This window comes from Ailuropoda melanoleuca, chromosome 14, assembly GCF_002007445.2.
Source record: "Ailuropoda melanoleuca isolate Jingjing chromosome 14, ASM200744v2, whole genome shotgun sequence".
Taxonomy (NCBI): domain Eukaryota; kingdom Metazoa; phylum Chordata; class Mammalia; order Carnivora; family Ursidae; genus Ailuropoda; species Ailuropoda melanoleuca.
In genome coordinates, this window is record NC_048231.1 from 104,188,498 (window position 1) to 104,215,081 (window position 26,584).

The 26,584-nt window shown below is 52.5% G+C and overlaps 2 protein-coding genes across 13 annotated transcripts in view; one reads left to right on the top strand and one right to left on the bottom strand.

Annotated features, from left to right (window-relative positions):
• MBP (myelin basic protein) overlaps positions 1-14,432 on the bottom strand; it is a 98,165-nt gene extending 83,733 nt beyond the window's left edge. Inside the window, exons 1-2 of one of the 5 annotated variants that reach the window (XM_034642345.1) lie at positions 14,415-14,432; positions 4,176-4,251 (exon numbers count right to left, since the gene is read on the bottom strand). In XM_034642345.1, coding sequence (XP_034498236.1) covers positions 4,176-4,226 — 51 coding nt within the window. In that variant the 5' untranslated portion in view covers positions 4,227-4,251; positions 14,415-14,432. Of the gene's footprint in view, positions 1-4,175; positions 4,252-8,350; positions 8,738-14,414 lie in introns of those variants that run through there. The other 4 variants (XM_034642346.1, XM_034642344.1, XM_034642347.1 and 1 more) reach the window with 4 other exon arrangements.
• On the top strand, positions 9,043-21,086 carry LOC105242076. Of its 8 annotated transcripts, XM_034642349.1 has the most exons (6): positions 9,043-9,226; positions 11,050-11,315; positions 15,065-15,152; positions 15,397-15,569; positions 16,061-16,207; positions 16,428-16,631. In XM_034642349.1, exons 1-6 carry the CDS (start codon positions 9,223-9,225, stop codon positions 16,527-16,529), a joined length of 780 nt encoding a protein of 259 aa, XP_034498240.1. In that variant the 5' UTR covers positions 9,043-9,222; the 3' UTR covers positions 16,530-16,631. The 8 variants fall into 8 exon arrangements, 1 of the variants encoding a protein (XP_034498240.1); XR_004620158.1 differs by lacking the exons at positions 15,065-15,152; positions 15,397-15,569; positions 16,061-16,207; positions 16,428-16,631 and adding exons at positions 10,258-10,419; positions 19,657-19,783; positions 20,311-21,086; XR_004620160.1 differs by lacking the exons at positions 15,065-15,152; positions 15,397-15,569; positions 16,061-16,207; positions 16,428-16,631 and adding exons at positions 10,258-10,419; positions 19,657-19,783; positions 20,311-21,086 and having other exon boundaries at positions 11,190-11,315.
• The last annotated feature ends 5,498 nt before the right edge of the window (positions 21,087-26,584 follow it).

Genomic DNA, 26,584 nt, shown 5'->3' on the forward strand with positions numbered 1-26,584 from the left:
GGACAGCACCCTGCCCAGGGCTTGTGGGCTGGCGTTCCCCGGGGAGCCCGCCAGCCGTCACCTGGCCTGGGGCTGGTGGTGGGAGGGGTGCCCTGGGCACACTCCCCCACAGGCTGTGCAGGGAGGAGATGCTGAGGGCACGTCCACCAGCAGAGCTCGCCCTAATGGACCTAATTTCTGTGTGGGGAGGACAGATGATGGCATGGAGCCCCTCCAGCTGATGCTGGTTTCCAATAGGATTCCTTCCCATTCTGGAGGCTGGCACAGCCAGAACAGAGCTTTCTAAACGGGCGAGAAGACCTGGCAGCATCCCACAGCTGGGATGAGAACTTGCAGGACCAAGGAGGACTCCGAAGACGAAATGCCTTGAGGAATCACCCGTGGGCAGACTAGGGCAGCCCCCGCCACAGCTGGGATGGCAGTACTTTCAAAGCAAACGGATTCTCCCATCAAAGTGGAAGACGGTCTACACGGTTGGGAAGAGCCAAGTCGCTTCAGGGCCTTTGTGTCTATTTGCAAACCAATGTCTCATTTCTCAGAGTGCCATTTGAGTATCATTTGGAGGGTCTCATCAAGCGAGTGGGTTTTAATGACTTTTTCGGGGGTGTGGTTACCCCTGGAGAGGCAACATGCTTGTGCGTATTGTTCAGGTCTGGTGCGCACCTGGCTCCGAAGAACAGCCCTACAGAACTCATCAGTGTAACGGGAAATGCCAGACCAAGAAGTTGCTCCCCACTGCAAAATTTAGATGTGAACCTACGTTTTGCAAGCCCTCAGATTGTGTTTTTCAGTGTGGTGTATTTTTTCTTAAGTTGATTAAATAGAAACATCCAGAAATGTGGCTGACATCTGTTCAGAACTTTGTGAGCCAGACACGAGTACCAGGAGAAGCCCAGAGAGGAGCTTTTCCTAGGCCACCCTTAGATGAAAAGCAGGTTTTCAAGACTATCGTAGTTTGCTAGGCTTTCAACATTTTAAGGAACTCATCGCTTAATGTCACTCATTTTGGAAAATGTGCAAGTAGGTCAAGACAGACTACTGGTTGTCTTTATTTCTCACGTTTCCGGCAGTAATGATTCTAACCAGCAACACCCTCTACCTTCAGAGGAGAAAAAAGAAATCATGAGATTTTAAGTTCATCCAACGTGAACTGATGTCAGTGTTTTAAAAAAAAGCAACAACAAAGCTGAGATTTCAGATGTTTAGAGACAGTTCAAGGGCACTGGAAATCCTACTTCCTTAAGTGAGGTAGGAAACTGGGGAGCAGGGAAATGCAGAGTCCCACGCTGAATGAAATAAAAACCGGCGCAGCCTAAGCAACCTATGTGGTCTCTATCTGGAGTACCTGTGGCATATGGACCCTACACTGAGGGCCCGGCCGGTGTGGGCCCTACGCCGAGGGCCTGTTGCAAATGGAGTTTCTCCAGAGGGAGAGTTGGTCCAACGGCTTTTATTCAAGCCGACAAAAGATAACGAATCCCCGTAGTGGCCAGGTGAGCCGTATCTTCTCTCCCTTTGCCAGGTTCCCTACCTAGCTCCCCAGGGCCACCTGCCAGGCACAGCCTCCCCAAAGGCAGGGGAGTCTATTTTTAGCCTGTGGAACCAGTTTTCTTCCTGGAGCGTCTGTGGGTGGAGTCGGCTGAGAGCTGTGAGTCTAGGCCCAGACCCGGGGGCTGGGGCAGTAGGTGTGGGCGTCCCCTGGAGCCTCCAGGGCAGGGGGGTGTGTCCTTCCCGGTTCTGCCGGGTTCTGCCCAGTCATCGTGGTAAACATGGACCAAGCGATAACGAGCTGATAAATTAGTGAGGCAGCACTATCAGGACTCTTAAAAACACAGGGAACCAAAGGCAAAACAGGGGCTTCTTCATTTCTGAAGACTGGGCATGATTCATGGAAACATTCCCGTGGCTCCTCTCGTGGCTGGGCTCTTTCTCCCTTATGCTAACCACCCAATATTCTGCTCTGTGCTGGGGCCACAGGAACAGGGTTCCCAGCAGCCTTGCCACCTGGCCCTGCGTCCCTCTCCACCTGTTACTAAAGATGCAAGGTTGGAACGGGGGCCTTCTCTCTATCCCTTCTGGAACGCTGCTCCCTCCTGCATCCTGACCTGTCTTCTTCAGGGGGAGGGAGAAACCAGTGAGAGGACCGGGAGGTGCTGAGTCACTTGGAGAAACCTGACGCTATAAGGTCCTGACAGGAAACATGTCCTTCCCCAGCGCTGGAAAGAGGGCCCGACTGCAGCAGGAAGTCGTGCCAACCCCATGGCCCGGCAGGTCCTCGGCCGGATGCAGGAGTGAGGGTGGACAGGCAGGGGAGCAGCTCCCGCTAAAGGCCGGGGTGGCAGGGGGAGTGGGGGCACCCTGACACAGAGGTATCTCCGACTCTCATGCAAGTCCAAGCAGGCCTCACGGAATCACCTTCGGAAGCACACAGAACGGTCCCGAGGTGAGGGGCGGGCAGGAGCGCACGTCATTCTATTCTATTGCGGTGCAAGGATAAATGCCGCGTAGCATCACAGATGCACAGTTGGAAAGCCGTCAAACGCTTTCTCTCCAGTTACAAAAAAATGTTTTAAAAAGAGCTGTAACATGTAACAATCACCTGCTGGAACCAGTGTTGTTAAATTCCCAATTTTTTAAATCATCCAAATGTTAAACATTAGCTTTCAGAAAACGAGAGTGCAAGTGGAGGCTTTCCTGGTGCTCAACAATCTTATTCTGGTAGAATTAAACAAATTAAGAGCGTGTTTCAGTGACTCACAACGTCAAACGACAGGAAAGAACCGCGAGCCACAGAGCGGGTTTTTAGAACTGGAGCCGCGAGTCCCTTGTTAGGAGACTGCGCCCGCCGGGGCTGAGAGGCGGCCAGTGCCCGCCGGCCGCTGCTCTCCACTCTCCGGTCCGGCGCAGGGAGACTCCGCTCTGGGTGCAGAGCCCGCCGAATTCCCGGGCTGTCCAGCAACCAACACGGCTCATCACGGCTGCCCGTTACAACGACCAGCTGATCAGTCGTACAGTTTGGGGTTTAAAAACTATCAAGTCACCCCCCATTCAATATGGACTAGAATCATCTATGTATTTATAAAATCAGCCCCCCTTTAAGCGGGAAAGGGAGGATTCCAAACCAAGAACGACATTGTACGCAAGTAAATCCCTTCCCGTTCATCCTGGGCCTGAAGTCACCTGTCAAGACACTGTCAAGACACAAGGTGACAGTGTTGTAACCGACGAAGATAACACAGCAGCGAGCAGCGGGTACTCACTAGTTTGCAGGGAGGACTTGGAAGCAAGTCACGGGCAATGACCCCTGAGGCTGATACAGAAAAGTAGTCCAAGCAGGAGCAGAGAAGGCCCGGCCCCCCTGCCGCTCAGGTCGTTGCTATGAATCACAAACCATATTACAGAACAGGGCAGAGGGGCTGTTGGGGCTGCCACCCCCTCCCGTCCCACGACCTCTGGAAGCACTTCCATGTGCAAGGGGCGGTGGAGGGACTGCCCTCAGCGCCGGGACAGTCCGTGAGCCACCGTTTGTCTTGACTGTAACACACGCAAGGTTAACATGAAGTGATTCCCTTCCCCGTCCCCACAGTCAGGGTGGATTCAATGCTCCGCACACTAGGTCAGCCCTGTTTCTCGTCACCTGAAATGACCCTCGATGGTGGAGAACGCTCTGGATGGAGCGTGAGTTCACCAGGAGCCTGGTGAGTGGCGGCCCCAGTGAGGTCAGGAGGCAAAGTCTGAGAGCCTCTATTCCAAGACACGCCAGGGGGGTCTAGGGCAGCGCAGAGAACCACCATCAGAAAGAGGAACCGACGCCTGTAAAATGAGGTGGACTGCCTTGCGGGAAACACAAAGAAGACGACTTCTGATGATCCGGAAGCATTCGGACCGTTTTTATGTGCATTTTCCCCTTTTGCTTATCTGTACCTTCCAGGGGCGGTATAGCGATGGAGTGGACAGGGACCGGAGGCTGGTGCCACCAGAAAGGCCAGCACAGTAGGACTGTTGTGGGCTGGGTTCCGGGCTGAGGAGCGTGGGCCTCAGTCTGTGCGCCTAGGACCACTCTAGATGTTTCCAAGGCAGAGGGATAACACCCCAACAGTTTTAGTGGGAAACCCTGCAGCCACAGTCCATATCGGGAAGATTATGTTCAATGACAAAACCGGCTCCCTTCTTACCTTGTTGACCTTCTCCGCACTTAACTCCCGCTTTCCCGCGTGGTTTCCCATCCTGAGCCGATGAGCTCGTCAGAAGCTACAAGAGAAACAGAAGGCGTTGGCCTTAAAGCCAGGACTCTCGGAGAGCTCTACATTGTTTCCAGTCAGAGCCACAGTCCTGTGAGATACACCTTGCCCTTTTCTGAGACGAGAACACTAACACCCCAGACCTGAGACACAGCAGAAACCGTATTAGCATGTGCCTCTGTTGGCTTCTGATCGCAATCAAAGCGCCGGGATGCGGGACGCAGGACCCCTGCCAGTCCCCACGCTCTGTTCAATAACAAAGACCTTCAGAGTGTTTCCTCACTGTAGACAATGAACCGAGCCCGGACCTCTCGTGGATGGTGTCCACCCCGCAGCATTCACACGGGGCCTCCCACCTCCTCCCCAGGTGTGGCGAGCCGCGCAGAGAGGCAGACAGGGCGACACTCCTGAAAATGAAAGGTGGGCCGTTCAGGCTCCCTGTGTAGGGAATCCTGGGAGCACAGAAACTGCAAGGTCAGACCGAGGTCTGCTTATCAGACAAGTAAGTATCCCAGGAATCTGCAGAATTTGCAAGGAAGATAAAGTTGGATTAAAAAAGCATCTGTTCCTCATCTGTTTTTTTCTAACATAAACTTCAGCTCCAAAATCATGGTTTTTTCCCCCACAAAAGGCACAAAACTAGAGAATTTGGCCAAACTCATTCTATACCAATCGCTTCTCCGCCCTCATCCTTGCCCCTTGCGCTGACCACCAGGACCACTGGCTCTGCCACTGCTGACCATCGCCTGGGCACAGGTGCTGGTCTTTAGGGACAGTCGTGAAGTGTCACTGTCCACGAGGAACTCTTTTTAAAGAACACGTGAAAACCAACTCCCTGCTGAATGTGAAACAGCTTTCCTTGAAGGGTAATAAAACAAATTGTCTTCTAAAAATGGGAAGGATTTCTCAAACATTGCATATGCCTGGATAAAAAGCAAGTCTTGCTCCCCAAGAGAGGAAAGGGAAATTGCTTAAGATCTTAAATTTTCCAAAGTCTCCCATAGTCCTGGATGCCTCTGAGTGACCGTGAAGGATGCCTTTGCCTTTTCTCCACAAGGACCCCGAGCGATGGTGGGATGATGAGAAAGGAAGCAATGACGTTTTTGAGTGTCTCCTCCCAGGCCGTGTGTGAGTACATGAGCAGTAGACCATAAACAGCTAACCACATGTGGGGAGAGCACCCCTCCCACCCCGCACGTTGTAAATAGAAGTTGGGCCAGGCAATCGCATGTCCACTGAGAGCCCGGGGAAGAGAAAGAGTAGGTGAAGTGGCAAGAATGAGTTCTGGTAAATCAAAGACATAGTTCTAGCAGCGATAAAACGTCACTAACTTAGAAATATCAGGTGAATTCCGCGTGTTTCATGCATGAGAGTGAATAAAACCCCAGTGTTTAAAAATGGATGCTTTTAAAGATGCAAGCCCACCTCTGCAGATAATTTCAGCCCCCAGTGTGATTCTGCCATCTATTTACCAAATTTTTTAAATTGGACCATCATAAAAACCCTCACAGGAAAAATGGAGGTTTGTGCATGCAATAGGACTTTACTTGATGGGCACAAAAAGGGAAAGAGAGAACTTGCTTTTGTCCTCTTGGGGTCTACACAGTAGTCAGAGAAGGTGAGTGGATGTTCTCCCCAGGAAACATGGATCTGAATGCAGGTAGCAGCTGTCCCCCTGAAATTTGGCCTCTCTTTGATTCCTTGTAGGGTTTTAACTGAATATTGAGAACTTGCAAGAGGTATCGAATAAACAGAGTAACAATGCAGTAAACATCTGTGGATCTCCCTCCCTGTCTTAGAAATAAGAATTGGTTATACAAAGCTAAACACAGGCAATAACAGATATTGTTAAATGTTTGGACTGCCCGGAGCGATCTACAGATTTAATGCAATCCCTATCAAAATACCAACAGCCTTTTTCACAGAACTAGAACAAACAATCCTAAAATTTGTGTGGAACCACAAAAGACCCTGAATAGCCAAAGCCATCTTAGAAAAACAAAACTGGAGGCATCACAATCCCATATTTTGAGATATACCACTATATAGTATAGTTCTATCTGTAATAATCAACACAGTATGTTACTGGGACAAAAATAGACACGTAGATCAATGGAATGGAATAGAAAGCCCAAAAATAAAACCATGATTATATGATCAATTAACCGTGACAACAGAAGCAAGAATACGTAATGGGAAAAAGACAGTCTCTTCAATAAATGTTTTGGGAAAACTGGACAGCTATATGCAAAAGAATGAACTGGACCACTTTCTTACACCATACACAAAAATAAAATGGATTAAAGACATAACTGTGAGCTCTGAAACCATAAAAATCCTAGAAGAGAGTACAGGCAGTAATTTCTCTGGTACTGGCTGTGGCAACACACTTCTAGAAATGTCTCCTATGGCAAGGGAAATAAAAGCAAAATAAACTATTAGAACTACATCAAAATGAAAAGCTTCTGCACAATGAAACCATCAACAGAAAGAAGAAACCATCAATAACACTAAAAGGCAACCTATGGGATGAGTGAAGATATTTGCAAATGACAATAAATAAATAAATAAACCCAATAAAGGGTTAGTATCCAAAATATATAAAGAACTAATACAACTCAACATCAAAAACACAAAAACAAAGACAAATAATCTAATTACAAAATGGGCAGAAGACATGAATAGACATTTTTCCAAGGAAGACATCCAGATGGCCAACAGACACATGAAAAGATGCTCAACATCACTCAGCATCAGGGAAACACAAATCAAAACTACAATGAGATGTCACCTCAAACCTGTCAGAATGGCTAAAATCAACAACACAAGAAACAACTGATGTTGGCAAGGATGTGGAGAAAAGGGAACCCTCTTGCACTGCTGGTGGGAATGCAAGTTGGTACAGCCACTCTGGAAAACAGTAGGGAGGTTCCTCAAAAAATTAAAAATAGAACTACCCTATGATTCAGTAATCACACTACTAGGTATTTAGCCAAAAAATACAAAACACTAATTCAAAGAGGCCCAGGAACTCTTATGTTTATAGAAGCATTATCTACATACAACAGCCAAACTGTGGAAAGAGCCCAGATGTCCATCGACGGATGAATGGATAAGGAAGATGTGGTATAGATACACGATGGAATATTACTCAGCCATCAAAAAGAATGACATCTTGTCGTTTGCAACGACATGGGTGGAACTAGAGGGTACTATGCTAAGCGAAATCAGTCAGTCAGAGAAAGACAAATACCATATGATTTCACTCATCTGTGGAATTTATGAAACAAAACAGGTGAATGAAAGAAATAAAAAAGAGAGAGAGACAATCCAACAAACACTTAACTCCAGAGAACACACTAATGGTCACCAGAGGGGAGGTGGGTCAGGGGAGGGGTTAAACAGGGGAAGGGAGAAAAAAGAAACATAGGCAAAAAGAATTAACTTCTTTTAAAGCCAACAACTTGGACTTTTGGGGTGTTCTTCTGTCTGAGCGCAAAGAAGCTCACGTTACGGTCCGTGTTCTCCCCTGGGCAGTGATCCAGCCCAGCACCCCCTGCTCCCCACCCCTACTTCTGCAGCCAGCGTCCCCTCCCCATCTCCCCAGAGTGATGTTCCCTCCTTCCGGAAAACAATCTCTAAGCATTTAACCTAAATCAGAATAGTGTGGGATGTGTAAATATTTGGGCGATTGTGGCCAGAGTGGAGCTATTTTTGGACAAAGGGCCTTTGAGGCTGAAATCCCATGACAGGCATGCTTCCCCCGCGCCCCCTGGAGATAGGTAATGCTTCTTCCAAGCTGGTCTGTCCTGATCCAAACTTCCTCACACTTCAAAACAAAACTGGAGTTTGCACTTGGGAGGGTTGATCCTAAAATGTTTAATCAATATTTAGAAAACTCAAGACTACTGGACCCAGGATGATGGAAGGAACAAAAGTCCAGGTTAGACTTCGAGTGCACGCAGAAGCAGTGAGAGCTGACTGGCCTCTCAGATTAATAGCAAGAGAATTTATTTTATATGTATCATTTCACGTGGGCAGATTGTCGCCTTAATAGACATTCTGGATGGAAGAGAAAGACAAGAAATACAAAGTGACAAGTGACGTACCTCTTTGATTAGGGCCTGTATCACGGACGAGGATGAGGGGTATCTGGTGGGACTGAGGGCAGAGCCATGGTGTGCACACGAGCTGGGGCACTGGCTTTGCTGAGAGCTGGCGGGAGGGGGCAGAAGGACGAGGTGTGGGCGGACGTGTGACGGAGAGCCCGCTGCTGCCCACAGGCCGCCCTAACGTGCTGAGAACCAGCTACCGACCCACCGGCGGGACACCGGCGGGACACCGGCAGGTCTTCTTTTTTCCACTGCATTTTTTTTTTTTAAGTTTACTTATTTATTTTTTAAGTCCTATCTACACCCGATGTGGGGCTGGAACTCGCCCAGTGTGGGGCTGGAACTCAGTGACCCTGACATCAAGAGTCCCACGCCTTCCCGACCCCGCCAGCCAGGCGCCCCTGTTCCATTTCATTCCTGCAATTGATTGAATTGAGAGAGAATTCTGAACATGTGGAATGCCTCTTGGAAGCCAGCTGACTCTGAAACGTCTTGAGTCATTTGAGAAGCTTCTTGTGAAATAATAAAAAGGGGAAGTGGGAGAGGGAGGGGAAGGGAGGGGTGGAGCTGGAGGCAGAACGACCTGTTGCAGCGCGGGCTGCCACACCCTGCTGAGAGTGAAGTCCTGTTCCACAGGGATGCCCAGACTGCCCCCCGGGGTTACTGGAAACTTCTATAATCCATACCTGAGCATCCACACTGTTGCAAGCTAGGAGGCTAAAATTCAGCATAAGCCGTTCAAGGTCACAAGCCGTGTGACCTTCACCGTTCAGAATCACCCCTCCTGCAGCCGACACTACTAACCGGCCCCTTGGTGAACATCCTGAAGGACCCCACAGACAAAACCCACCGCAGGCCGCTGGGAGTGCATGGGTGAGGTGGGGCTGACATGCGTGGGGGCGCAGAGGTGAAAACACCTTGCTTCCAAGTATTTTAACCAACTGTATCCTACTAATGTTCCCAAGTGCAGATAGGGCAAGTCAGAGCTAGGTGCCAATCCAGGCTAGTGCTGTGGGACGCAGGGCAACTGGCTCCAACTCTCTGAGCCTCAGATTCCTTCAAAGTGCAAGCAAGGAAAGCCCCCAGGCTGCCTGTGGCTGGTTAGAGGGTGAGCTCTAGGTACTGCTGGTTTCCATCCTCCAGTCCCTCCCAGCAGGTGCACGTCAGTGGGGTGGGAGGTAAGCAGCTGCAGGAATGCACAGACCTTTCTGTGGGCGTCCACTCAAACTGTCAAGGTCGAGGGGAGAGTAGGGGATAAGCACGCCAGTGGCCCCTGAGAAGCTCAGAAGTGACACCACGCAAGAGCCCGAAATGAGAGCTCAGGCCCCTCCAGGGACCAGCCCGACACAGGAAGTTAGGCAACTAGTGCTGGTCAAGACTGAGCTGAATGGGGCAGCGAGAAAGGAGAAGTTTGCCAACAGGAGTGCAAGAAACAGCCACTGCCCAGCTTCGGAAGAGCCTTCAGACACTCGCCCATGGCATTTCTACAGGCAGGGGGGTAACTTTATGGTGAGACAGAGAAGGTGCGAGAAATTGCCCAAACATAAGCCTCCAAGAACTCGGGGACTCCTCGGAGCACCGAGGGAACAGGGAGGCTGGGTGCCCTGGTGCAGGGTCAGAGGTGACGCGGGGAGCTGGTCATCCGCTACAGCTCTTCGCTGTGCCTTGGGGCTCCTAGCATCTGCCTTCCAAGTTACGTAATTACAGAAATAGCCCCGTAAGCGTTATTCCCGTTTCACAGCCAAAAAAGTAACGTTGAAAAAACTGAATCTGGCTTTGAGTGTATCACGCCGTAGGAAAGTCTTTTAGTTAAAAATAGGGATTTTTAACATAAATGTATCTTACGTGAAAAAAAACCTTTAGAGTAAGTCTAAGATATCACACATTTCTATATTATTAATTAGCAGAAGAAGAGGAAATAAGACCTACTCTAGCAAGTAGCCTTGAAAAAAACACAGATGACAAGAACCTGGTTCCTTATAAACACTTGCACGGGGATAAACAAGTTTACTACTGAGAACAGCAGGGACGTTCTTGAACGGAGGTCAGAAGACCGGCAGGACTCAGTAAGAGGCTGGACCTGATAGCCCCGGGCCCCAGCCACACTTTGCTAACACATCTGCCCTCACTGCCCTTCCCTAGACGATGACTTGTATGTTACATAAGGTGCTGGACGCAGAATGTGACAAACAGGCTGTTAATTATGACCCCAAAGAGCTAATCTTCCACGTCTGAACTCGAAACGTTCAACTTTCTTCCCATAACATTTAAAAAAAATAAGTAATTGCTTTGTGCTCAGTGGGGAGCCGAGGGCCGTCTTTGTTGGCGGTCTCTGGGGCCATCATTCACATGTGCTATTTCAGAGCAACGTTTTCCCTATTCTGTGTTCACCTGCTGAAGTGTGGGCGTGGCCAGTAAGAACCCGGTGGGAGGCCCCTGGTGGGGGGCACTGGGAAGGACAGACTGGGGTCTGCATTGGCCACAAAGGTGGGTGGAGCACTGGGCCCAGGGTGAATTTGCTAAAATCTACCTGCCAGAATCCGTGGGTCATTCCCAGCAGAGAGGAGTATTAATAGGTACTCAGGCAGCAGGATTTATAAATCCCACTAGGGTGGTAACTTTTGCTTTCTTGATTTTTAAAGTCAATGAAATGTACTTTGCCATTAACCATTCATGGAATTTTTGCTTTTCACGAGACTTTAAAGGTCAACAGACTTGGTTGTTATCACCAGTACAGTTCCCACTTCATCGGGTCCTGGGTCTGAATGGCCCCAGCGCCTGCTCAGGGGGGTCCAGCAGCAGCACCCAGGAGACGCTCATAGGACCCGTGCCACAGGGGCAGACATTCGGATCCCAGGGACGGCGTGGACCGGTCACTCGTACTCACGGAGGAGCCAGCAGGCGTGCGAGAGTGTGCTGTATTTCAGAGGTGGTCCGACAACATGTCCTAGAGGAATGGAAGGTAAGCCAAAGATTGTGGATTTGTGCATTTGCGCAGAAGCGGCTTACCTGACCTCTGAATTGTGGGTTGGATGTTGGGGGAAAATGGCAGAAGTTAGACCGACAGAGTGTGGTCAGGGTATCTCGGGAATGGGGTAACGGTAATGAAGGTGAAAAAACAGGAGGCAGTGAGATTTGCAAAGGGGCAGGCTCATGTCCTTTCTGGGAATGAATCTTTCGGATTTGGAGCCATCTCACAAAAGAAGAGGTGAGGAAGGGGGGGCTTTCTTAAGTTCAGAAGTAGTTGTGGAGGAGGAGAATGGCATTGAAGGGTGGTAGGCACCTGTCCGTCCGACCCTGAGCAAGTTAGCTGACTCAGCCTCAGCTCCACTCGTACAGGGGCGATCACACCTGCCCGACGCACCTGACCAGGTGGCTGGGGGATTCAGGGAACGCTATAGCCACACGCGTAAGACGTGGGAAAGCACGGGTCGTCTGCACAGTCCCCCGCCGCGCCCACACAGCGCTGGGCACAGATGCTGGGAAGGATCCGCGAGTCCTGCCCTTGGAAACGGTGCTGCCGACAGACCCTCGGATTCGACCCACAGACTCTGGTGAGAAGCCTCGGTGCAGGCACATGGCCGGGCGTCCTCAGAGCAGCTGTGTTGTCTGTGGGACAGCTTCCATCCTGAGGACCAAGGTGTGGGGCCGCGCCGGCCGTTCCGGAGTCCGTGCTGGCCCCGGCCAGGCTTCGTCACAGCCAAGGGGAGCTTCTGTTTCCCCCAGACTACCAACACAGCCGTGCCAAAATAATTCAGTTACCCTCGAATGCGGATGGATGTGCTGCTCGGAAGCTGTCCTAACTGCCGGAGACTGGTGCCACTGCGCGTGTCGACGTCAGACCCTCGGCCGGCTCGGCGGCACCCCTGCGGGAACCTGACTGGCTTCCTCCCCCTCGATTCCCCACACTGACACTCCTCGGCCCCTGATGTCGTGGCGGAGGCTGGGGTGGGAAGTGGGCAAGTAAAGCACTCCCCTGGTGATTAATACCCCAACAGCACGAGAGGGGGCCCTGACTGCGGAGGGCCTTTGGAATGCGGTGGCTTCTTTTCAGGAAGAAGGAAAACTAAGTACAAAGGGAACTCAAGAGCGTTCCAATGGCCATTCTCGGGCTGGCCCTCACAGCAGGTGCCGGGGATCCCGCGGCCAGCGACGGATAACGCGTTCACCAGCCCCGGGGACGCTTACAGGAGCTAGGTGAGAACAGGGAGGCTCAAGGGACTTCAGCTGTAACTACTTCAAGAAGCAGGATGACAGGATGACGGGGACGGGAGCCGGGTGTGTGGACGCTGCTGTGCGCGTGGACAGACTGCCCCAAGGAGGAAGGAGGCGGGGACCGGGAGGGAGGCTCCCTGGGCTTACTTTGAGTTTCTGACTCAACAGCAGGCGGGCCTCAGGACGGTCCAGTGATAACCCCTGCCCCCACCATGTTCTCCCATTTCATGTCATTTGAGGGAAACGCCTCAGTGCTCCAGACCTCCTTCCACTTCCCCTCCTGGAGGACGACTCACTCTTGCCCCAGGAGAACCACTCAGAAAGGAAGCCCCTCCCGGGCCTGCGGGGTCCGCAGACCACCCCCCACACACAGGCACACTGTGGTCTCCGATGGAAGTTTAGATCTGGGGTCAGTGACGGCCAAACACCACCATGGAATTCCGCTGCTGAGCAGCCTGTTTTTAGAATTCATTCACTATCTCAGAAGCAGCTAGAAAACACAGTACTGGTAACAATTTAAAAGCTTCTCTGCCTGACCTTCCCCCACACAGATCGTAATGGGTCTAGTGACTGCTCACTCTTCGTCCATACGCACACGCTGTTCGTTGTCACACGCATAGAGGCAGGTGCACAGCCTGTGTGCTGGGAGGGGCACATGGCCCTGACCCTGGAGGTCAAGGGGCCCTTCCCAGGGTTGGGGGTTGTATTTGTCCCCCAAAACATCTGTGCACAGCCTAACCCCCCGTGCCTGTGACCTGACTAGGAACAGGGTCTTTGCAGGTGGAACGAAGTTAAGAGGAGGTCATGGGGGTTAAGGTGAGCCCTACTCCAGTGACAGAGACATAGTGGGTCTGTAAGCAAGGGGCCCGAGGAGCAGCGGTGACCACCTGGAGCTGCGAGAGGCCAGGAAGTTTCGTCCCCTGGAGCCTTCAGAGGGCGCACGGCCCTGCCCACACCTTGATTTGGACTCTGGGCCCAGAACTGTGAGTGAATGTATTTCTGTCTGCAGTCACCCGGTCTGCGGACTTCTGTTACAGCGGGGAACTAACACACAGGGAGAAGGGCAGAGGCCGGCAGGACGAGCAGAAGTGCAGGCAGAGACTGAAGCAGGAGCTCTGAGAAGGGAGGAGGCGGAGGGCGCAGCCTGTGCAAAGGCCCTGAGGTCAGGGAGGCTGTGAGCAGAGTCTGAGTGTGACAGGAAAGTGGGAACACCAGGAATCTGCTAATGGTCAGGATCAGCCTGCTGCAAAGGAGTCGCCTCCCCCGAGACCACTGCCGCTGCCACGCGGGTGAGTCTTCATCCATTTCTGGACTGCAAGCCAGTTCTGGGACATGGACTAAGAACTCCCTGAAAGATTGTGCTACAGACGAGTGCCTGTGCCCCCCAGTTCCCACATTGAAGCACTAACCCCACGTGATGGCATCAGGACGGGGGCCTGTGGGAGGTCACGAGGGCAGTGCTCTTGTGAGCAGGACGCTTGCCCTCAAGAGACCCCAGCCAGCTCCCAGCCCCTTCTCCAGGGGAGGACACAGCACAGAGACGCCGTCCATGAACCCCCATGAGGGCCCACACCAGAAACCACATCAGCCGGCACCTTGATCTTGGGCCTCCAGAGTCCAGACCTTCGAGAATGAATGTGTGCTGTTTCTCAGCCCCCCCCCCCCGTCTGTGGGGCTCTGACAGCAGAGCTAAGACAGTCTCTGGAGCCCCGAGACGGCACGGTGGAGGTCAGCAAGGCTCTGCAGACGGGGAGCTTCTGGCTGGCCTCCCTGGTCTCCAGGACCTGCATCGGCTGCTGGTCTGATGGCACTGAGAGAAAATCCCAACAACTCCCTCTAGACTCACACAGGAGCGTCTGACAAGAGCTGGCTGCTGGATAGTGGGATACGGACAGTTCTGCCCTAGGATGTCAGATAATACCCATGCGCCGTCGTCACCACGCTTCGTTCCCTCCAGGCTTATCAGATCAAGGGAGTTTTCCAGCACAGATGAACACTGCCCCAAAGTCGTCAGAAACCACCTGAAAGGAAAATTACAGAATTGCAGAAAAACGAGTTTGCCGGATATCTGCTTGCAGTCCCTTGAGGTTGCAGCTCACAGGTCGGCTGACCAGAGAGAAAGCATCGTCAAAACACCGCAGCAAAGGAGTGTGAAGGACCAGCCCGGGGCACCGACCTCCCTGCCACGGAGCACTTCGTTGGAGCGGAAAAGAGGCAGATCACACGGGAGCTCGTAATGTCTACGCAAGGGTCACCTTCAGAATTGTTTGCTCATGCATCCACGATTCTACGACTGGGTTAAGATGTTAGGTTTTGTAGCTCTTGCAGGGACAGAAAACATTCTCCGTGTAAAAACAGGTCTTTGGAAGTTGGCCTCGTTCCTTTGGAAGCACCTGGCACGCCAGGCCCGAAGTCACGTCGAGACCAGCCTTTCTGATGCGTGGGGAGAAGCTCTGCTCAGACGCACACAGGGCACACCTTTCCCTCCCTCGGCAGGCGGGGGTCAGGAGACCTGGTGTCTGGTGGCCGACTCCGTCACCGCGAATGAATGCTGCGCCCTCCGGCTCCCGGGAGGCTCCAACAGGTAGGCCGGGCACCAGCTGCCCAGCCCGGAGGCCCAGCGGCTGGAATGAGGCAGGCTGGCGGCTTCAGAGCGGAAGTACCTGGAGCCTGAGTAACAGGGGTGGCCAGGGCATGCCCTTTCTTGTAGACGCTCCCCCGCCTGGCTTGGAGGGTTTGGGCCCGCGCTCCTCCTTATCTGTAAACCTGGGGTGGGAAATGTGACTTCCGGGAGGTGTTGTGGAAACAGCTGGTTAATATTTGACAAGCACCTGAAGATAGGAACTGCGGGTCAGAGGATAACAAACCCCAGCAGGGGCCTTCTGTGACCGATCACGGGCTGTCTTCCATGCCATCTCCCCACCGAGCTTCGGCAGGGACTCATGCGGATGGCATCTCCCCACCGAGCCTCGGCAGGGACTCATGCGGACAGCGTTATCCGGTAGGTATGTGCACACCACTCAGCCCAGAACACCGGCTCCGGTAATTAGCCATGCCTGTGCCATGACCACAGGTCCACGAGCGCCACGTGACTCAGTGCACTGTCCATGGCAGCGAGAAGGAACACACATACTCTGGGCATCGCTCAGGGCCAGAGCTTGTGATCAAAGGTCTGAACGATGTGCCTTTGACTCTGCATATTTCCACCCACCTGCAGACAGCTCATAAATTCCCTGACACGGGGCGGGATGGCCTCTCCTGGTTACACACAGGGAGGAAACGCGCTGGCTCAGGCCATAGGTTTCTAAGAGGCCTGCAGCCAACGGAGTATCGTCTGAGTCTTAACTAAACCAAACCTGTGTTTCTATCTGAAAAAACAGAAAACATCTAGAATCCCAGGTTGTTGATCTAAACTGCCCAGATTCAAATCACCAACCCCTATGTGGCCCCATGGGAGACAGCAGATTTCACTGGCACCTTCTCTCCACACAGACACGCAGCATGGTCCTGGGTGACTTCTTTCCGGAACCTTCCAAATCCCCATCAGGGAAAAGAGTGTTCCACGTGGTCACCAGCCCATCATGGTGCCACCGGAGACACGGCTCGGAACCTTCTGGTGGGCCCCGCCGCTCTCCGGGGGCGAGTCTGCACTTCTTGAGACACAATGGAAAGATAAAGAACTCGGATGAGGGACAATTATATTTACGGAAAGGGGAGGGAGACGGGTCCCAGGAGAGCAGGGTGCCATGGCCGGGGCTGTGGGTCTGGAGTCGGGAAGCTGACGGCAGCCAACACGACGGGGGTGCCGTGCGTGAGGCTCCGCTGAGGCACGGGCTCTGCCGTGCGCCTCATTTTACAGATGATGAAGCTCGGAGGTCTGGAGAGGTCGGGTGACTCCAGGTCCCACGGGGCAACCACACGGAGGGCCATCTCCAGAGTTCCAGCTCCAGCTCGGCCGTGAACTGACCGGGGGAGCCGGACAAGGCACTTCGTTGCTTCTGAGAGACGATTTCTCAATGCGTTGAGTCTTGGATTTATTAAGGAAAAGAACTCCATCCAAAGGTCAGAGGGGGCACCTGCTCCCCCACTCCAAGCCTTGGAGCTCTGCTCTCCCGGTTCAGAAGACGTTGGCGACAACGTCACCAAGCCTTTGCTCCTCACATCCTTTGGCGTGAAAACCACCGCAGAGAACAGTAAGTAATGAGGCCTTACAGGAACACGTCATGCAACGAAGTCCCTTTTAAATCTGTTTAAATGAGTAATGACACAACAAACGCCGAGAGAACAACAAGCATATTATGAGCACACGACAGCAGGAAACTTGCATCTTGAGCTGGAGCTTTCCACGCGGGCTCTGCACCGCATTTGGTTTCTAAATGGTATCTTTCGGGCTAACAAAGATCAGTATCCGCTGACTCAGTACCACCAGGCTGAGGCCTTGGGATTTTCCTGCTCCGTCAAAACCAAGATTGTCCAGGACGGCCCTTTTTTAGGACACCAAGTGCTTACCTGACGCACCGCTGTAATATAATAACGTGTCTTAACCCTTCACACGCCTTACCAATTACAGCATTTCTTATTTGAGCCCCTTTGCTGAATTTAAATGAGGCGCGGTAACATCTAAAGACAGAGCAGAACCGACGCAAAAGAGCAGAAGGGCCTGACGCAGTGGGAGAAAATGGGCATGGGGCGGCAAACCTGATCCCAGGCCCACCTGCCTTGGCCAGCGAGGCAGCCCTGGACGGGTCAGCCGGCCTCTTGGAGCCCCACCTGCTGTCCTTCCGGGGAAGCGAGGGGCTGGAGGAGGGTGGCTCGGGGACCAGCAGCAGTGACAGCGCCTGCTCTGCACATCAGCGTCTTCATGACTCAAGCGTTCCCGACAAGGACTGAGCAAAGCCGCCCACGTTGTGTCAGACGGTGACAGCTGGTTTCCTGAAGCCAGAGGCCGAGTCCAGGGCGAGATGCTATGGAAACTCATTCCTGGAGTGTTTACTCGGTGCTCAGTGCCAGAAGGAGCAGCTAGGGAGCGGGCCACCAAGAGCTGGATTCTATCAGGCCCGCACACACACAAACACACCCACACAAGTGTGTGCACGCCCACGCACACGTGCAAGCTCACGGTCTCCCGTTTCTGAGTTCTAGGATGCTAGGAGGACTGCCACACGTGTTCTCCAGCCTGTCCTTTGACGGGGGAGTCCTCAGAACTCACCTAACCTGATTCTGCCTCAGACCCTTTAAGGGTCCAACAGGGTACCCACAGGAAGAGAAGCCCACAGCCAGTCGGGGGCCCGTGCCAGAGCTCTGTCCTCAGGTGAAGCAGGTCTAATGGCCCTACAACAAAGGTGGGGCCTTCAGTTTGTGCACTGTCCTGTCCCCAGCACCACAACAGGGACCAGTACATAGCAGGTTCTCAGTAAATACCCGTTCAGTGACAGGGAGAAAACGGAGTGAAACCGTGAAGCTATCCCCTCTACCCCACCAACCACTTGTGCTCACCTGCCCACATACACACACACTCATGAGCAGCACGTCCGTGCTTGGAGACCCGCCCTTGGGTTGTGGCATCACACCCACCCAGAGCAACATGTGAACCACGGGGAAGCCCAAGGGGTGGGAGTGGCCGGGGAGACCCGCAGAGCCAGACCGAGCAGCCCAGGTCCAGCCAGCCTGGGGCACCAAGAGGACAACTGAGGATCCAGGGGCCCTGAAGGCCCATCTAGGGGCAGAGGCCCCCCCGAACACAGAAGCCCTTGCTCAGAAGGAACCAAGGACCCCGCAGACAGGAAGTATGGGTAGATGGCTGGGTGCTGAGTGCAGACGGTGGCAGCCAGAGTCACAGTCCCCCGCCCTCAGCTCCAGACTGAAAGCTGCAATGCTTGGTTGCATGGGGACCAGGAGGTGCAGCTGTGCTGGAGGGCCTGGGTGCCCAGGTCCTGGACGCAGAGCCCACAGCCGGGGCCCAGGAGCAGCCGCCTGCCCCATGCACGCTGTGTGAAGGCGACCGTGGTCAAGGGCACATGTAGACTCCTATGAGGCCAGCAAGGGGATCCTGCGTGAAGTCGGGGACTCTGCCCTTCGGAAGCGAGGAGAACCTGGGGTCAAGGAAGCATACACCTGTGCTCAGCTCACCAATCACCAGTCACAACATGTCTGGGTTACAAACATAGAAACAATTCACAAGTAGATTCTGGGGGGTGGGGGATTGTACTCGAATTAATTACCTGTCCAAGGTGCTAATTTAGAGATTATACGCTAATAAACGTTCATCCAAATGTTGTTAAATAGAAACACTTGAAACCAGGTCAATGCAAGCAGCCCTGGTGTAGCTGACTGGTTTCCGGGTGGGGGGCAGCCCGGCTCCCTGGGCGGGAACTCAGGAGGGACCGTCTATGCGTGAGTCAGGCTCACGGCTGAAGCTGCACCAAGACCTCAGCTTGGTGTGCTTCCTTCTTTTCTGAAGCCCGTGGGCACCACGTGGGGCCCGGGCTTTACCTGCTCGGAGCACTGAATGGACACCTGCTGTCTCCCTCTGCGTGTTGTCACGTCCGCCTTCCCTAGGCCTCCACCAGACACTGGCAAATGTCCGTGATTCATCATGAAACCGCCCATGTTGGCTCCGTGCAGAGAAATCCAGAACAAGTGACCAGGAAGACTGCACTAAGAAGAGGACGGGGAGAGACTGGGATTTGGAGGCCAGAGCAGCACCCTCCAGGCTCCCACCTGATGAGAGGTGTCACGGTCATGAAGTGTCACTCACTGCAAGAGGTCGGGGCGAGCCCTGTGGGTTGAGTCCAGGGTCCATTTTTCATATTCCGGTCTGAGGCCATGTCATGAAAACAAGTGAGTTCAGTCTCAAAGATTTAGGCTCTGAGATGATTGTATCACAGTAGCCCTCACGAAACCACCACGTTCTCTATCTTCATGAGCAAATTCAGTTGTGTGTGGTTTTTTTTTTTTAAATTTTGTCCAGGTTTTAATCTACCTTCACATCAAAATGTACTATTCCTGAAACACGTGTTATTCAGCTGTTGCTAACCCTCTGTAAATATGTATTTATATCTGGATATTTGTGTTTACATTTACTGTAGGACTGTCACCTAACGCGGCTTCAACCGTGACATTTCACTGCACTTTCAGCAAGTTCGTCCGCCAGGTCTGGGCACGTCTGCCTCCCTTCACAGGACAATTTCCCACCACCGGTCTGGAATGAATAAGGTCAGCTTTGAATATCTGGTTCAAATCCCTCTGTCTTCCAAAATAAGTCTTGACATACGGAAATAATGACAGAATAAAAGACTCATCATCTCCCCTTTGGGACGATTCCACCTTTCGGAGAGCAATATAACACGATGTGTGGAAGCGGCAGATACATTCTGCCTGCCTCCGCCGTTTGATTTACCCTCTTTGTATTTCTGGGAAGACAAGTGCAGCTGGTGTTCATACTTCACAAATCTTCAGTCTCAGCTATTCCAAGGTTATTACATCTTCAGACACCAAAAGAACCAGAATAAAAACAACCAGAGCGTCCTGCCTTCTGCACGCACACGTGCGTGCACACACTTACACACTTGCAAGCACAACACACACACATGCGTGCACACGCACACGTGCACACATTCACACACATGTACACACACGCACAGACACACAAACGCACACACATACACAAACAGAAACCTAGTTTCTAAAATATAAGCACCACATTTATTCTATTAAATTCCTACTTTATCTGGTCTTTTAAGGCAACACAGTAAGCTGAATACATCATTGGTGGAGAACAGACGCGGGCGTGCGCCTTCTGTGAAATCCAGGCCCTGCTCTGCCTCAGCCGTGTGAGGACGATTAGGGTCAGCAGAACTCATCCATCGCGGATGCAACAGATACGAGCCCCACACGCTATGCCAATGACACCGAGGCACGTAAACCATATCTTAAGTTTCCCAGGGTGCGCATGCGTGATGGAACACTGAAGCACCTTGTAAGCCAAATGCCCCCGAACCAGAGATGGCTAAAAGCTGAGCAGGGAAGTCGGGCATCCCGGAGACAGACAACCCAGAATGAGCAGGCTTGTAAAGAAGCAGGCCACGGGGCCACGGGGGGTGGCACAGGGCTGCTGGGGGAGGTGGGAGGCCTGGGGAGTGCACGGGGTCCAGGGCAGAGGCCTCACCCCTGCACAGCACTAGCTGGGCTCCTTCCCCCGTGGGGTGGCTCCGCTCACCAGGAGCCCCGTGGTGTCATTGTCTGCACACAGTTCGGGGCCTTGAGCAGACGTTTTGCCGTGGGAAACCTGTCTGTGCACGCCTAAGTCCCCTAGTCATACGGAGGAGCCCTTCAGGGCAAGGACTACACCCATGTTATCTCGGTGTCCCTAGAAACCCAGAGCCCAGCTTTCCGCACATCACAGTCAATGGATTTTTAAAAAACTGATCATGCATTTGCCGTATTTGGGAAGCCTGCAACATAGCTCTGTACTTTCTGCTTTCGTAGCAAGTTTAGCAAAAATGTTAGGTTTCAACCATACAGGAGAATACGGAAGGAGAGTATGAGCCTCATTGGCAGAGACACTCGCACTTACTAAGCAGAACAACAACGTTGTTCTCTGAGTGTGGAGAGAGAAATAAACATCACTGATACAAATGAAAGTATAAAAGGACAGAATTGTATCTTCCATGAGTCATTCCTTCTAACGTAAAGTCATTTTATCAGTGACACGCACAGGTTTTGTTGACCTTATTCAAATGCATGTTTGTGAGCTCACACGTGTGCATTCAGATAATCCCATGCGGACGTGACATGGACGTGACACAGACTCCGGCACGTGTCACCCGTCTCCTCTTCCACTTAGAGCAGGGTCCTCGGTGTTTACTTGGGGGCTCATTAAAATACATATTCCTGTGCCTGATCCCCAAGACTGTGGTTAGTGCGCTAGAAATGGGCGCCCGGGACTCTGCATTTCACAAGAATTCCGGATGAGATGACGCAGGTGGGTGGCAGACCACCCAAGGGCAAACAGGCGGCAGCCGTGTCCCTCAGCCTCGTGACAAGACACGGAGCCGGGCTGGCTGGCCGTGGCAGGCACTCTGGTGGGGAGTTGGCTAGCCAGCCACCACGCCACTCGTGCCCCCACCCGGGATCCAAACAGACGCAGGGCATTTGCTCTGTTGCGTTTAACTCTCAGTTTCCAGACCAGGCTCTGGAAGGGAGGGTGACATCTGAGTGAGTTTGTCTGTCTGTCTGTCTGTTTAGGCTGCTGGTTGATGGGGAGGTGGCTTCGTGTGTCTGCACGGCTTTTGCTGGTGGAGCTGTGCTCCTGCCGGCAGGGCGGCATTGACAGACACTCCTAACCAGACGGGGGCAGGATGTGGCCGGGGCGGTGCCGTGGGGGGCGGGGGAGACCCCTCATCACCCGACCCCACGAGGCAGGGATGCCACTTGTGCAAGGCGGCTATCCAGCGGTGGACAAGGCCATCGGGAGCCCTCCTCTTACTTAAAACATTGGGGCCACCACACTCCCCACCAGCTCTGACAAAAATCAAACCCTCACCGTTTTTAAGTGCAATATACAGGAGTCACGCTCTGAAATGTGAATTTCAGAAAGCATCATGGCAGGAAGGCACGTCACACCAGCAGGCCCCATGTCTCAGAGAGCCCCCCTCACAGGAAGTCACCGCACTGCTGGCTTCCAGCTGGGAACCGCAGGGTGGTGGAGACGGGCAGCCAGGTCCCCGAGTGGGCAGCATGGCCGTGGGCCACGGCTCTGTCCCCACGGGTCCCAGGCTGCAGGGCGGGACGCGGCTCCATGAGCGAGCGTGGGCCCCAGCAGCGGAGCGCTCAGAGTGAATGCAGTCCCCAAAACGCCAAGACGGTCGGCACTGGATGTTGACCACCGAGCAAAACAGAACCCAGCGTGCAAGTACAACCGAGTCACATCTGCTCACAAAAGAAGCATCAGCACGACTCCCTGTTTGCCAGACGGTTTTAAAACTGGGGAGATGGAAACCAAACCCAAGCCTTCATTACTGCATAGTAAAAATCCGTGTGCTGTTAAAAACCACTGCATTTAATAAAAGGTAATGAATAGCTCTTGCAACTATTTCTGTGTTTTTGAATTTGCAATACATACCAAGGAAAAGCATCTCACCCTCAAGAAAAACAGCCAAGGGGCTCTGAGCAGAAACTCATTTCCTGTAAGAAGGCTGTGGCTTCAGGGCTCAGAGAAACCCCCTCACGCTCTGGAAGGCGTCACCCTCCTTGTCACCATCTATGAGGCTCTGACCCCTTGTCAAAGCCAGCGTCAGTGTATGTAGTGTGTTGTATGGCCATCAAGAGAGATGTTCTCGGGTTCCTGCAGGTGAAAAATCTGTTTTCCTATCCAATTCTTCCCTTTCAACAGGAGCTGCTTTGCAAAGGCCCCTGGTTTCTGAGCACCTCCCAGGCACTCCTGTGGCTTGCTGAGGACAAGGTGGGGTCACACTCCTGGGCCCGGAGGCACCACTCGGGGGAGGCCGGGATGGGTGAGGGCAGCCCTGTCCCCTGATACAGGGGCCTCTGACTTGTGAAGGTGAGCTCTGGGAGGGCTGTAAGGACCAGAGATTCTGGACGTGTGTTCTGAGACCTAAATGTGTCGCTCGTCAGCCTGCTCCCCCGGAGAACTCAGGTTTCTCGTGTATAAACCAGGGACAGGACACTGCTCGCTTTAACGGGTGGCTGAGGGACTGTGGAGAAGACACATGGCCAGGCTTCCCCATCGGGACGCGCAGCCTTCCTCCAGAGCCCTGCGGACAGCATTCGTCGGTCTGTCTGTGTCCTTTTAGAAAATAAATCCGTCTCGAGGGAGGGGCAGATTTACTAGGCCTTTTAATGGCTTTTATATATGTCCTGAAAATACACGTATTATGAAAGAACACTGTCATAGGCCATGAGACACTGAGAAACCCTCTCCCCCACGTTTGCCCTCTTCTGTGCTCTTAGTGCACCTTTCCATGTTCTTTCCCCTTTGTTACTTGCCTTTTGGCATGTTTTTTATATTCGTCTCTGCTATAAACCTTATTTTCTTCTTTTATTTTGGAAAATGTTAACTCCTTCACTCTTAAAGAATGTGAATTAAATTAAAAGGAAATCAAAATCCCATTGAGAGCTTTGTAGACCTAAACAAGCCTATTCTAACCCTCGCGCGGAAAGGCGCAGGACATGGAGGAGTCACCACAATTTTAATAAGAAAAACAAAGTAGGAGGACTCATTCTACCTGATGTTAAGGTTTACTGTACCACTATGGTATTCAAGCCAGTGTGTTACTGGTGGACGACAGACACCGGGATGGGTGGAACAAAACCCAGAACCCAGAACTAGACCCACACAAATACATGGAAATGATTTCTGACAAAGGAGCAAAGCGTCTCAGGTGAGGAGTGATCTTCTGTTCAGCAACAGCCCAGGAGCAACAGGACACTCCTAGGCAACAATAAACCAAAGCAAAACAAAAAGCCCTCAACTTACACCTCGTACTTTATACAAAAATTACCTCAAAATGAACAACAGACTCAGGTGTAAGGTATAAAACTACAATAGGTAGGAAAAAAACAGGAGAAAACTCTCCCAGACCTCAGGCTAGGCAGAGAGTTCTCACCCTACCCCACCATCACAATCCATGAAAGGAAAAACCAATAAACCAATTTCGTCAAAATGAAAACCTTTCTCTCTACCAAAAACCCCGTGGAGAAGACGAAAAACAACTACCAGCATGTAAGTGCCAACCACCGGGACCAGCGTCTAGAACATAGAACTATCGAGACCAAACGCCCAATCAGAACATGGGCACAGACACGAACAGGCTGTTCACTGTGAGGGTGTACAGATGGCAGATACACGCGTGGAAATCTTCAACGTCATCACCCATGAGGAAAATGCAAATTAAAATCACGATGTCACCATACGTCTCATGATAGAACAGCTAAAATAAAAAGTAGCGACGGGGCCAAATGCTGTCAAGGTTGTGCACATCCTGGGTCACTCCCACCTTGCTGGTGGGATACAAAATAGCGTGGCCATTCTAGAAAAGAGGATGGCAGGTTTTTTATCAAATTAAACATGTGCTCACCATACGACTTAGCAACTGTACTCTCGGGCATTCATTCCCAAAGACATGAAAGCTCTGCTCTCACAAAAATCCGTACATGGATGTCCAACGCAATTTTATTCACAATAACCCAAAACTGGCAATGATCCAAGTGCCCTACAAAGAGTAAATGGTTAAAAACCAAAACCAAACCAACAAACAAAACACCAGAACAGCGGTGCACCCGTACCATGAAACACTGCTCAGGAATACAAAGGAAGGAGCGGCACATGCCCTCGCTTGAACAGATCTCAAGAGAGCTGTGCTTAGTGAAAAACGCTGATCCAAAAAGGTTGCATATGGTATGACTGTGTTTATACTGCATTCTCGAAATGATGAAATTATAGAAATTGGGGAACAAGATGAGTGATGCCAAGGGCTCAGGGAGGGGGAAGGGAAGGGGTGGGCTGTGAGTGGAAGGGACAGCATGCATACCCCAGAGGTGGAACGGTCTGACCAGACCCTTGGTGACCTCATGATCCAGCTAACATTTAAAAGTTCAGGTGGCAAAAAAATATCACAGAGCAGGCCGGGATCGGTTCCGCTCCCCGCGACATCCTCCACCATGGCACAGTCACTGTCACCGCTGACCTGGCAGCGAGAGCCGACCTTCACAACCACCGTGGAGCGAGTCAGTGCCCAGTCACAGAGCAAGCACCTTGTCTTAACCTTCCTCAGCGTTGGACAGGATGCCATACGTCAGAAAGATTTTCCAAGGGGATCTGAACCAAATAGCTTTTGTTCGACCCCGAGATAAAAGTAGTCATTTCAGAATAGTTAAATCCTTGAGTGTTCCTGCTAACCAACATCGTACGGTAATTTTTAACTGGATTCCTTCCCTTCAGATTTTTGTTTATGCCACTTAAAAGAATAAAACTACTGATGGGCCCTTCCCCTTGTCTGGTAGAAACGTGTTATCAGGCTCAGGGCCTCGACAGGTCACCTGCTACACCCTTCAAGAAGGGCTGTGCTGTTCCAGGTTCCCCAGCTCCGGGCACCAGGCAGCAACGTCGAGGGTGTCCCACCACTCACAAGTGACCTGCCCATGGGCCTGTGGTGCCCAGTTCAGGGTGGTCCCCGACTTGTGGGCCCTGGTCTGTAAAATGTCTCCCTGGCCCTGGCATGTTAAAGTCTCAAATAACCACAGGTCTTAGCTAGGGTGCTCCCTGAAAACCTCTCTCTAGCCCAGTGTGGGTGCCCGTTGCTAGGTCACCCAGAGGGCCCCCTGAACCCTGTTTAGCCCCTTGGCATACATCCTAGCGTTTCAGGCGCCTGCCACGGGGGCAGAGCTGAAGGCACACATGTTGTTGATTCTCACGCTGTTGCAATTGGAAAACAGAGAACAGGAACCAGAACGTGCCTATTTCCTGCCAGAGTCTTAACTGAGATCCCCAAAGAAACTTAAACGATTTGCAAACCCCACTGTGCCTTCCCAAACAGAGGGCGAAAGTGGAACCCTAAAAGAAACCAGGAGTCCCCGGGGGTTCAGCGCAGGGATGGCAGAACACACACACACCCTGGGGGCCGCCACCCCCTGGCGTCCGGCCAAGGAGGGGAGCGCGCCGCCAGGTCACAGGCGCCAGGGCGCACGTGGCTGCAGGTGGTCCCAGGTGGCTGCAAGCGGCTGCAGGCAGCGCGCGCTGGAGCTTGGACAGGCCCCACGAAGGCGGAAGCCAGGCAAGTCTCCGGTCGCCGCCCCCCCCCACCGGTGATCAAAGGGAAACTTGCTTCGTTCCGGGGTGGGGGGGGGCGTCCGCGGGGCTCCGCGCGTGTGGAATTAGCAAGCACTTTTGAACTGGCAGGGACCCCCAGCCTGCCCTTCAGCTCGCTACCAGCAACCGTCTCCAGGACCCCCGGGGCCGCCTCTTTTGACCTTTGTCACCTCCCACCCCTAAACTCC